General features: G+C 42.6%; 1 protein-coding gene across 2 annotated transcripts in view; it reads right to left on the bottom strand.

Moving 5' to 3' along the window:
• The window catches only part of nos1apa (nitric oxide synthase 1 (neuronal) adaptor protein a), a 214,202-nt gene that overhangs the window by 47,185 nt on the left and 154,392 nt on the right, over window positions 1-12,625 (bottom strand). Inside the window, exon 8 of one of the 2 annotated variants that reach the window (XM_069679904.1) lies at window positions 5,974-6,135. In XM_069679904.1, the coding sequence (XP_069536005.1) occupies window positions 5,974-6,135 (162 nt within the window). The remainder of the gene's footprint in view (window positions 1-5,973; window positions 6,136-12,625) is intronic. The other variant, XM_069679905.1, reaches the window with a different exon arrangement.

The raw sequence follows: 12,625 nt of genomic DNA on the forward strand, positions 1-12,625 counted from the left end.
CCCTCGATGACGTAAGAGAGACCCAGAAAAGTCCAAGTCGCAGCGTGGGAGAGACGAGAGCGATAATGATTGCGCAAAGCAGGCCGAGATAAAAAGTAAGGACGGAAAAGACTGGTGAATCAAAAGAGATAAAGAAAGAGGGAAGGAAGGTGTAGGTGGACAGAGGAAAGGAAGAAATGTAGGAGTGATGACAGGAAGGAGAGGTAGACAACGGAGAAAGCAGGAATGTAAGGTAAAAGTAAAGAAGGACTGAAGGACGGATCAGTAGAAAGATACAAAGACACAGAGAGACGACAAAAGTTGTTAAGCGCTGATAGAGCTTCCTTAATGTCATTAACTGTCTCCACTTCCTCTCAGCCTGGAGAGAGCCCTGATTAGTGTTGGCAACATTTTCTAATTTACTGTGACCTCTGCTCAGACGCTGCAGGAGGGTCCAACATCAGAGATGTTATCCGAGTTGTCAGGGTGGGTCACAAGGTCACAAGGTCACAGGAAGTGACGTTAACTTCTTTCATAATATGTTGAGACAACAACTTACAAAACAGCTGATGGGATTTTTAAGTGTCTTAAACCTGCATTCTTTCCACTGGCTTGCCAAAAAAAAAGGGATGTTATAGAAGTCTATGAGAAAATGCTTCTATGTTGATCTCACCTCAAGCATCCATCCATCCATCCATCCATCCATCCATTATCTATACCACTTATTCTGTTCAGGGTCGCGGAGGGCTGGAGCCTATCCCAGCTGTCACTGGGCGAGAGGCGGGTACACCCTGGTAGGGATACAGCGATTAACCGGTTTCACTATTAACCGCGCTTTAAACCGTCACGCTAACTTAATCGTGAAGGCTCCGCTACACCGGTTTATTCAGCTCTCACTCTCAAATAAGGGGCCGGCACATTACTTTTAGAGAAACCTGCACAGAACGAAAACAAAGTGACACCTGTGGCGCACCAGCGATGTGCTTATCAAGAGCCTGGAGGCTACGCTACATTAGCTACATTATTGCAGAGGGACAGAGCAGCGAAGCCCGGGTGCCTGTCAATCACAGGGCTGACACATAGACACAGACACTCACTTTCACACCTACGGGAAATTTAGAGTCACCACTGAACCTAACGAGCATGTCTGTGGACTGTGGGAGGAAGCCAGAGTACCCGGAGGGAACGCATGCACGATGAGAACTCCACACAGGAAGACCTCTTACGTCCGGACCGGCGTTAAACAACGGTCTGATTTAGAGTAAAAATAGAGATAAGGCAGGATAGGTTTTAGGGCGTTGCTTAAAGGCGACCTGAATGATGTCTTGTTTACTGTCTGATGTACTAAAATACACACTCGGGAGTCAACTGTTCCTTTTTATTCTGTCAGTATACAAAGTTTAAAGCCTGTTTTTCCCTGGTCTAAATTAGCATCAAACTAATCACCACAGTTATTGGGAGGAGATGCACTTCTGGCTCAAACAACCAAGATGTTGATAACCCGAAGAAATGGTTTATGTCTAAATGACTATGTCCACTTTTATGTACAGCTAGTCATCGAGAGGTAGCTTAATAATGTAATTACAATGGGAGACTAATGCTGGAAAAAAAGCCGACCATATATCGGATCATAAACTATAACTGTGTGTTAAAAAAGCTCAACAGTACTGGTTTTGTGCCTGTTGTCTTTGTTTACTGTTGTTGTGCTTTGTTGCATTGGCATTTTTTAACATCACTTTGACAGAGCTGCACTCAACTCTGTAAAATCAGTGGGGACGTGCTGTTTGAGGTAATCAAATCACAAAAAAGAGCTTTCAACAGAACTCTGTCAGACACTTTGTGGCGCTGTGAAATGTTGTCAACAATAGTCTCACATTAAAAACCAGAAGAGTAAAAAATAAAAAAGTTCTATTTTCTGGTGTGAAACTGAGGCAAAGACACCAGGGAAGCCTTTTTGTTTTAGGAGAAAGTTTTCTACTCTTCATCACACATGAATATCAAAAAGTATAGATTTTCCTCGTGTATCAGCTGAGTAATCCCTCTCTCCTTCATCGTCTTCACCCACTAGCTGCATCGTCAGGGCAGAACGGATCAGACTTGTTACTGTTTGACCTTTGGTGTTGGAGGAGGCTCTTCTTGCTCATTACAGCTGGTTAGAAGCAGCCTCGGGCAGGTTTAGTCTCACCTATCAGAGCGAGGTTGTGTGGGAGAGTGAGAGAACATATACAGTATATTGTTTATGTGCACCAACAGGCAGAAACAGCTTCTCTGCTAATGAACTCTGGGTCTTTACAGGTGGATGATTCACTGGAGAGTGAAACTTGTTTGCTTGTGTGTGTGTGTGCGTGATTGTGCTGGTTTTTACAGCTGTTTCTCATCCAGAAGTCAAACTGGCAAAAAAACTACAAAAGTAAAAATAAATCCAAATTTGACTTGATTTCAAGCCCTGATTCTCAACTGGTGGGTCAGGACCCAAAAGTGGGTCGCGGATGTGTCCTTGAAAAAAAGTCTTTGCTGCGCTTTTATTTTGAAGAACATATCCTTTGACGTGCGTGCAGTAGTAGTGTAGTTTATTCATACATGTATCCACTGACTACAGTTACATTTACATTCTTGAAACTTGATGAACCTTACAGTAGTTGCATTTAAGTTACACTATTTTAGTTTATTTCTGTGTAAAAAAGGCTGTTAATTGAATCAATTGTAGAGGGAATATGTTCTTATGCACTGCCGCCTGCTTGTCATTTTGCTCAACTATTACACTGTTGTTTTGTGATGTTGACATGCTTTGATGTTTCATGCCATCTCAGGTACAAACTGCACGGATTGTAATTTAATAAATTTGACTGACTAAAAAATGTGGGTCTGGATTTGTTATTAAGGAGGCGGTGGTGGATCCTGAGGCCAGACCAGTTGAGAACCACTGCTTTAAAGGATATAACAGAGACATAACTTAGTAATAATCTCGAAGATTTTCATTTAATCTATCGCCAAATGAGGCAACACAATGGTGATTTAGCCTACGGCCTATCACCGCTAAAAAATCACAAGCGGCGCCCAGTTAGTGACGTGTTTTCCATCAGCCAGCAGTGGTTGGTCTGCCAGAGAGGGTAGGCGGAGCTAAGCGGCTGCTTTTCCGCTCTCTGCAAGCGTTGCGAGTAAACAGTAATCTACTATGGCTGAACAAACAACTAAAAGATGGATGACTACAGATACAACTTCAAAAATAAGTGAAAATCCAAGGAAAGATAAACAAACTCGACGCTCAGATGAAGGCAAACAGTTACAACAGTTACAACCGTGGACGTCACACATGCAACGCAGTCGCCCTAGGTGCAGCTAAAGAGAACGAAACTGAGATCTGAGATACAAGTTTAGAGTCGATCAAAGAAGTTAGAACTTTATAACACTTATTTCAATTACGTCGGGACGCAACTGACAATTATTTTTGATTGATTCTGTGTTTTGTTTGACTTAGTAATCAAAAGGTCTATCATTTTATTTCAAAATTGGAAATTGTTGGTGGCAGTGAAATCGCTGGGAAAGTCATAAAGGCATGACAAATAATAAAGAATCAGTGGAAGGTAATTAAGATGCAGCGTGGTACATCGTACAGCAGCTCAGACCGGCCAGGCCCACTCAGGAATCCTCGCTAAATGGCAAAAGAGCCAAGGTCACACAAAACCACCTCGGGGCAGCACATACACATTTGAAATATTCCACATTAGGTGAAATACTTCCTTTCATGTGCCTAAGCAGTTTTAAAATCTGCCGGCAGCCGCTGACCTCTGGCTTTATGGAGGCATAATTAACGGTATTTATGTGTGGGCACGTTCAATCTGAATGTGTGAGCTGCCAGTCGTAGCTGCAGTCTGTTTCATGCTGTTCAGGTTCAGAAAAAGGACTGGTTCTGTGTGAACAGGCGGTTTCATCAGGACCCCTGTGTCCGTCTGTGGAGGCTGTGAGACATCTGTGTTTAACAGACTGGGACACTTCTGGGTCAGGAGTGTGCGTGAGAAAATGTGTTGAGTTGTGAAATTGCAGTCTCAAGTCTTGAGGCCTTTTGCAAAGCAGGCTGACAAACTGCATATGCGTGTGTTGATTAAGCGCACAAGCCCGAGGCCACCAATGTCACAAGTCACTTCTCCCTCTGCAGCCGCTAAAGCTGGGTGATTGAGGTCTGATCCGGGAGGAGTTGCTCTTAACTTGTTTTCAAATTTACTTTGTCAATGATTCCTGAGTGTTTCCAATTGATCATGTTTCCTTTTTTCCAGGCAGTGTGGTCACAAGGGATCATTTCAAAGAGTTAGGGGGGAATTGCGGCCGCTGATAGCACCATAAATTGGGCATCATTTGCACCCGCTATCTGCATCATCTCAATGTCCGATTCACAAGCAAATTACACTCATGATATTAAAGCGTAAACACGCCCAGGAAGTTTCACAGATCGGTGCAGTTTGCTCTTGTTTTGTGCCTGATTGTGAAGAGAAGCTGTCTGCACCTCCACTCTCTGCTGCGCTCTCAGGCATCAGTTGAGCTCATGCTGATGTATCTCAACTCCATGCACAGATCGGTGATGAGCAGGGAGAGGAGAGGAGCAGACTCGACAGGTGTTTACTAGTTTAACTCTGTAACGCAGCTTCTTTTTTTTAAACGAGCGTGCAACAGCAGCTCGTCGATATAATAATCCCCGTCCTGCGTAACAGCTTCAGACCGTCTCCGCACAGGGACAAAGTGTGCCCGTGTGCCGGGGTTGAGCCTCGCACAGCCTCGGACTGATTTGTCTCTTGATTATAATAATAATGACAAAATATTATTAACAGATTTTTTACAGACAAATATATAATACTGCGCCCTCAGTTCCCACCAGCTCTCTGCAGGCAGTAATATTTTCTTCTTTCTAACTGCGCGGTGCTGTTAACACTGCTGTTTGTGAATTAGGTGCTTTTTGCCACGAGGCTCATCTGCATAGAAAGAGGACAAATTTGCCCCAAATGTTTGCATAATGACTCATTTAAATATGTGCAAACGGCACCGGAGCACAACTGTTTGCTCTGCAGCACACTTCGGGGTGCGTTCAACCCTCTGCATGTGCTTGGAGAATGAGTCTGTCACTTGCACAGGTTTGTCGGGTGCAAAAGCTGCGCAATCCTTCAGTGAATTCCCCCCTTCAAGTGTATTTGCCGGTATATGCTCCAGCCTTTATCACGTATAGGTACGTATAGATAGAAGATGGATTCATGGAGATAAAGATGACTGTTATCTGTGTGCCACTGGGGACATAAAGTCTGTTTATCTGGGCGTACACACATTATGTAACTCATATTAACTAGATGTGGATAATTCAAATGTTTGAAGCATGGTGATTCATGAATTTCATTAGTTTCCTGCTTTTTTATTTAAACAAAATTGCCTCAAGATGTTGCAAACAACTGTTGCCCCGACGGCCTTTAGGTGCCAAAGAAACATCATGCATGAAGGAACAATGCTGCCGTCGTTGTTCAAGTTAACTCAACTTAACTGAGAAGAAGAGGCAGACAGTGCAGCAGTTTCCACGGCAACACGCAAAACACTCAAGGTTAAAGTACCACTCGTTGCGGTAATGTCCATCACAATATGTGCAGACACTGGAGGAATCTGGATTGTAATCTTTTTGCAGACAGGGAATATGCAAAGTAGGACATGTACCTCTTATAGCCTCGCAGGCAGATTTCTAGCTGCAGTGTAGGGGTGGAACATAAGTGTTCATGAGACGTATAATCCTGTTTGTCAAATTAACTGTGCGTGTTCCATCACAGATAAAACACCTCCAGAGACAGTTTGAGGAAAATACAACAAACTTGAGCTGCTACTTGGTAAACTCTGCAGAATATATGAGTCGTGTGATACTTTCATTACAGCTCAGTACGAATCTGATTATCCTGCTTTTCATCAGAATATAGTCGATACGATATAATATAGAAAGGCTGTGTTTGTGTATGTGAGTGTATGCACCTGTGCCACGGCCACTTGCGTCTGCTGCTGCTGCTGCTGGAGCTGCTGTTGGAGCAGCTGGATCTGGTGGTGGACAGAGAGCGGGGCACCCGGTGGCAGCGTGCTCGATGCAGGGAGCAGCATCCTGGGGCTGGAGATCATCAGAGAGGTCTCCTCTGCAGCCTGACACCAGGGAGAGGAGAGAGAGAGAGAGTCAGAGAAGTTAATATTTAGTGAGCCGGAGTAAATAAAACATCAATGTAGCCAGAAAAAAGACTGGAATGTTTTGCAATGTAAGGTTTTGCAGAAGCTAATTACTGCCCTGAAAGAAACACAATGACACAATCCTTTTATGTATTTTTGTTAATTAGAATTAATGAATTAAAACCTCTTATTTGGATTGAGATGATATTTGTAAGTAAATAAAAGCGGAATTCCAGTATTTTTATAATTACATTTTCTGTAGTCTGGACGAATGAAAAATGGGTACAAAAACTTGGAAGGGAAAAAGGAGAAGGAGTTACTGCAGTCGATTCCTTCAGCTGGAAGCTGCAAAATTGGCTGCAACTAAATCTTTCAAGGCAAATGTACCTGATCAAAGTGCGTCCAAAAAAAGGGTTCATTTGGCACTGACGGACTCAGACTGTTATTCTATTAATGTGAATAACATTATTGTGCATTACATAAATATTGTGTTGGATTTGAACCAATCATTCTAAGAGCAAAGTCATTCAAAAACAAATGACTGATCAAGGCAGTGGTAGACCATAGACTGTTTAAAAGATGGACGACAGGACAGCTCCCTAAAGGTGAAGCCAAACCCTCTCTATCGCCCCCTGCTGACTGGCTGCAGTATAGGTCACAAAGCCCGCCTCCTCCATGTTAACAGATGGGACATGAGTCAAACTATAAAATCAAAATACACTTCAAATAAATTGTTCTCAAACATGGTTTCTGTCATTATAGTTAGTTCTTATCATGTTGATTTGAAATGTATTTTTAATTAGTTATTTGATGCTGTCAAAATGATGATTGACAGCTCTGTTGACAAATACGGCTCCTGCAGCCGATCTGTTCCAGTAGAGGAGGAAGGGTGAGAGGAGACGTAACTAAAACAATCACTACAGTCATTGAAGTTTCCATATATGTGAACGTTAACCTCAGACCAACACAAGAAGCTGCACTGATGTTAAAAATGCCGGAATGTGGGATCCTTGCTGAATGTTATTGTTGATGGAGTCTGGTGGCTAAGAAGAGAGCGATGTAACAGCTGTCCTGATCTTAATCTTTAACAATTTACAAAATATGTAAAAAACAAAAACAAAAAACCCCCAGGTTTAAACAAGCTTAAACTCCCCTTCATGTAAAACTCCAACAGAAACTAAACTTTGTTTACAAAAAGTAGAAAGTTTGAGGATGCAAATACACAGAGAAAAACAAATGACTAATGAATAAATATCAGGACAAGAAACTGCATCAACAAAATGCCTTTGAGGACAAGTCATCATCAACACAACAATCTGAATCTGAAATGTAAAATTGCTGATTAGTTGAACCAGTGTGAAGCGAGCGGCGCTGAGAATGCAGATCAGCAGCTCTGAAACACTCGTCTCAGACAATAATGAGCTTTGGGACTCGGTTCCTCCTTCATCTAACGCCATCAAGCATCCTAATTGTTTCAAGGCTCTGGTAACCAGTCACACACAGCGCCCTCTCCATCATTCAAACCAGCCCAAAGTGTGTTGTTATGATGCAGAAACGGTGCCTTAATTACACAACGGCTGAAATAAAGCATCAGCTCTGTTTCAGCATCCAGCACAGATGAAGGTGGTGAGAAACCAAATATATATAAAAACAGACAATCAGATTATATTCTTTTACCACTTCCTGTCATTTCTTCAGGGTATTCAGGAAGCAGCATTGGGACTGTAGTGGGAACACACACTCTATGGATCCGCACAATGTTCCTCCCTAATCACCTCTTTGGAGTTGCACAAAAAGAAGAGTTCACAAAGGGCAGAGTAAAAAGAAACTATTGAGACTATTGAGACAATCCTCACAGGAGGTCCTTTTTGTCTGACGCCCATGCTTTGAAACCACGGTAGCAGTGGGACCTTGGTGGTACAGCATGATGCTGATGGTAACATCGACAGGTCTTTGGTATCTGCTGATGAAATTAACATTTCCGCTGAAGCGGAACGCGACGCAAGCTGTTGACTATTCACATGATGAGAGACATGTAATGAACCTCTAATGCATGTTATGACCAAATGCCATCTGTCAAGTGACTGCCAGCAGGTTCCATCTACCTCATTAAAGGTGGAATGACAGGTAACACTTTATACAAGTCCAAAGCCTAATTTACACTCCCCAGATATCCAGACAGTGGTGCAGCATGTGTGACATCCATGGTTGTAACTCGTGATTTTCCTGGCTGACGGTCGCTTTCCTTTTCAGACTGTTTGCTTCATCTGAGCGTCGAGTTTGTTTCTTTTTCTTTGGATTTTCACTTATTTTTGAAGTTGTATCTGTAGTCATCCATCTTTTCTTTGTTTGTTCAGCCATAGTAGATTACTGTTTACTCGCAACACTTGCAGAGAGCGGAAAAGCAGCCGCTTAGCTCCGCCTGCCCTCTCCGGCAGACCAACCACTGCTGGCTGATGGAAAGCGCGTCACTAACTGGGCGCCGCTTGTGATTTTTTCCGTGAAAGTTGCACTGGACACCCAGTCTGTAATACTGCAAATGCAAAGGCTTTCATCAGTGGGCCATAGGCTCAATCACAATTGTGTTGCCTCATTCAGTGACAGATCGAGACTTTACTTTAACATGCAACACTAGCCTTTGTGTCATTGAAGAGCTGTGATTGCTGCACTGAAGTAAAAAAAAGAATACATTTTAACAAAACAAAATGTGCACTGCTTGCTTGCTGTTTGTGTCACACCTGCTCTCCTGTTTTCTCCGGCTAAGTCAGATCCACAGCAACCAGTTGCTGGACCGACAAGTTTCATTCTTCTGAGTCTGAACAATCAGGGCAGTGACTGAAATCAGGATGCACGGTGTTTAACAGTGATGTGAGTTCCGACGCCGGATGGGTTCGGCGAACAAGTCGACGGGTAATTAAATTGAACCTGCAGCCGCCTTAAGGAATCGATGGCAGAACACCTCCCCATCTGTTGCTCCTCACGCACCTTCTGGTGACACACAGACGGTGTGGGCGCACACACACAGACAGACTCCACAAGAGGAATACATGACTGATGGCCTGTCTGAGCTCCGTCTTTCAGGTTAATTAGAAGAAATTGTCCAAGTTGACGGGCTGTTTGGCGCTTTCATGTAATAAATAGAAAGGCAGACGTCTCGACAGGCTGCGTGTTAAAGAGAGAAAAATAGCTTGACTTTTCAGAAACATAAGATCGCATCAAATAAGCTCACTTTCTCTTGAACAGCCTGTTCAAAAGAGACGCATCATTCACAGTTTTGCACTGCAGTTACTCGCAGACACCTGAAATGACACTCAGGGCGCTCAGTTAAGGATGATAAACAGGATTGCTGCTTTTAAACAGTGAGTGTGTTTCAGTCGCACAGGGACGCCTCTGTAACATGAGGAGGAAATATTATGAATCAGCAGTCAAACTAACAGACAGGAGAAAAGGTCACATGTTCGACTTTCATGGAAAGTGGAAACTGAAATATTCTCAGAAGAAGAAGAAGAAGAAGAAACATACGTAAGGTGTACAACCAGACAAAAGAACACTTTCTTTCCACTGGCTGTAACTTTATGAAACAGTCTAACATCAGGCCCAAAACCCAGAGACACAAACATCCACTGTACCTGTAAATCATATTATTTATTCTCACTGTTTAGACACAATCTGTTAATGTACAATAGCTTACATTACCATATTTATTTCAGAATCCTTTGCATACTTTCCTTACTGCACTTTTGTCTTACTGTCTACAAACTTTAGACATGTTTATGTGACCTTGTTGAGCGTGTTGTCCAAGTTTTAATCTTCACATATTTCTGTTTATGTACACTGACAACAATGTGAAACCAGAGTCAATTCCTTGTATGTGTAAAGATTTATTCTGTAATCACTGCTTTGAATCTAAGTGTTATTAAAGGCCTGATTTTACTGGGAAAAAGTGGGTATATCGGCAGTGTTGCCTGGCCATGAAGGCATAGACTAAGGAGACACAGCATTGCTTAAACATTTGGATAACAGCACATTCTTACTGAAGATACTTGGTCATTCATGTGTATGTAAGTAGAAATAGCTTTATCAAACTAAAAAAGAACCCTGGCTTCTTTCTCGCCACCACCCAGCTGACCAATCACTGAGTGATGTGAGTGTGAGGGTCAGACTGTTGGTTTTGGAACGTTACACGAATGCTCAGACCAATTCGTCACTGGACAGGTGTGGGGGGGAGGATTTTTTTATAAAGCTATTCAAACAAGCTCCACACAGCTTTGTGCCTCTTTTAACACTTTTATTGGAACATTGTACATGAGGCTCAAAGCTCTCATTAACCCACTTTTAGGACATTTAAAACAAGCTGAGTGTATGCTAGCTGCCCAAACAGCAGCAAGCACAGTTGTAAGCTGATTGAGAAGTCCAATGACTGCAGCTTAAACCAAGATATGTTAAGCAAAGACTGGTTTACTTTAATACTTCAGACCAGCTACACTTTATTTATTTGAAAAACTGAACACATGAAAGATGTGGGCAGCAATTCAGAAGTCTGGAACCAGGCAGGTTAAACCTAAAAAGAGATTAAAAGTCGAGATGAAACGGCATTTCGAGAGTATCTAGCTTCCGTATCGTGACATATTTCCGAGTGAAACAGGACGTGCAGGCGGGACATATCATTAGAGGGATTTGATTTGATCGTTGAGAAGTGGGCGGAAACAGAAGTTCTCCGCAGCGCAGTAGCTAGCTAACTGACCGAGCGTTCTTGGTGCTCTGCGGCTAAATGTTGCAGATTGATTGGTCGAAATTGTTTGGTGCAAACTTACGTAAGCACGCGTGACATTTAGTTTTACCGGAAGAAAAAATGATCAGATTTTGATATAAGAATACGAAGAAATTGATTTTCTGTATTTTTTTTGGCCTATATTGTCAAATAGATGCACAATATTACCGAGCTAAAAGGATTAAAATGACTGATGAATGATTTACATTTCACCTCGACTTTAAGGAGACTAGCTATAAGGCTAACATTTGTCAGGTGCACAAAACCATTAAATAAATGGTGTTCTCATGTAGTTCTGTGTCTGCTTGAACACTGTTTGCTTACATGTTAGCCTTAGGGGCCTAATGAGCCTAGAACTTAATTACTATAAAATATTTCTGAATCTTGACATGCAGCTTTAACATGACTTCAACAAACATATATAAAGAGTCAACTCCCAGCAAAGTAGAATTGAAAATGATCCCCTTCAAGGCCAGAACTTTTTACTAATACATGTCATCTTCCTGACCTGAAATAGCATCCCCCGAAGCGATCACCATGATTTCAAAAAGGCGCCAGCAGCTATGAAGACTGAATGGCAAATAATTCTCAGGAATGGACGATCGCTTTTTCCTCATAAAAAATGCATGATCGAGCCAGAGAGGGTTGTGGCATATGAAGAAATGTCATTAGGGGTGTCTAATAAGGCAGGGAAATGTGGGTGTGTGAAGCGTTCAGGGGATGATTGAGAAACAGCACATCTGTAATCTTCGGGTGTACGGGTAACAGAGGATAAAAAATTCCTTCATAAGAAACGCCTCAGTGGTGATGAGACCCGTCTTTCAAAGCTGGAGATTTTATGCAGGACGGACGGCTGCGTAAATTAACCGATATGATTGATGAGTGCATGAAAATGATCCAAAGTGATCCATTCTCATTTTGAGAGACAAAAACTGAAGACAAGCGTTGCATCAAATATGAACGCTTCTGCAGAAATAAGCCCACACACACTCTCTCACATACTTGATTTAAGACTTGCATATTCAAACAGTCTTCGGGCTTTTTCTGAGAGGTGTTTACTGTACAGAATGAGAGACAACAATCCATCCCTGCATGTTGAAGCCTTAACTTGTTTACCACAGTCAAAGCCAATTACAGCGCACAGCAGAGCTGAATATTCAAACTGAGCGAGGGAATTAAACGAGGTGAAGAAAAACGGTCGACCACTGAAATTCCTCATGATAACTGCTTTAGTCTGGCGTGCCGGAGGGAAGTTTCACTATCACCATCTAATTCCCACACACACGTGCTAATGCAGGTTCTCAGCAGGCAGCTGGAGTCTTACTTTATCTTTTTAGCCTTTCGTTAGGGACAGGGAGAGGTGAGGAAGACACCGGAGAAGAAGCAGGCAGGTTTAAAGAAGGAAAGTGAGACAGAGAGGAAACGAGAGATAGAACACACGGCTTGAAGGAAGTTTATATTTCTCCTCCTCCAGCTGTGATTACATTCGCTGCTTTCTGTCTGTCAAACAGACGATTCCCTCCCACACACGCAGACAGACACATGCGCAGAGGCAATAAAACACCCAAAGGTTAGACAGGGTCTGGATTCCTTCACTGCCGACAGCCTCAGCTGCAGATTAACAACTTTATCAAGGGCCCTTATGAAACAGCCTGAGGGATCACTCTGTAATATCAGATCCTACCATCAACTGAAACA

This window comes from Semicossyphus pulcher, unplaced genomic scaffold, assembly GCF_022749685.1.
Source record: "Semicossyphus pulcher isolate SPU_LCO1_2020_fin unplaced genomic scaffold, fSemPul1.0.p SCAF_4, whole genome shotgun sequence".
Classification (NCBI taxonomy): domain Eukaryota; kingdom Metazoa; phylum Chordata; class Actinopteri; order Labriformes; family Labridae; genus Semicossyphus; species Semicossyphus pulcher.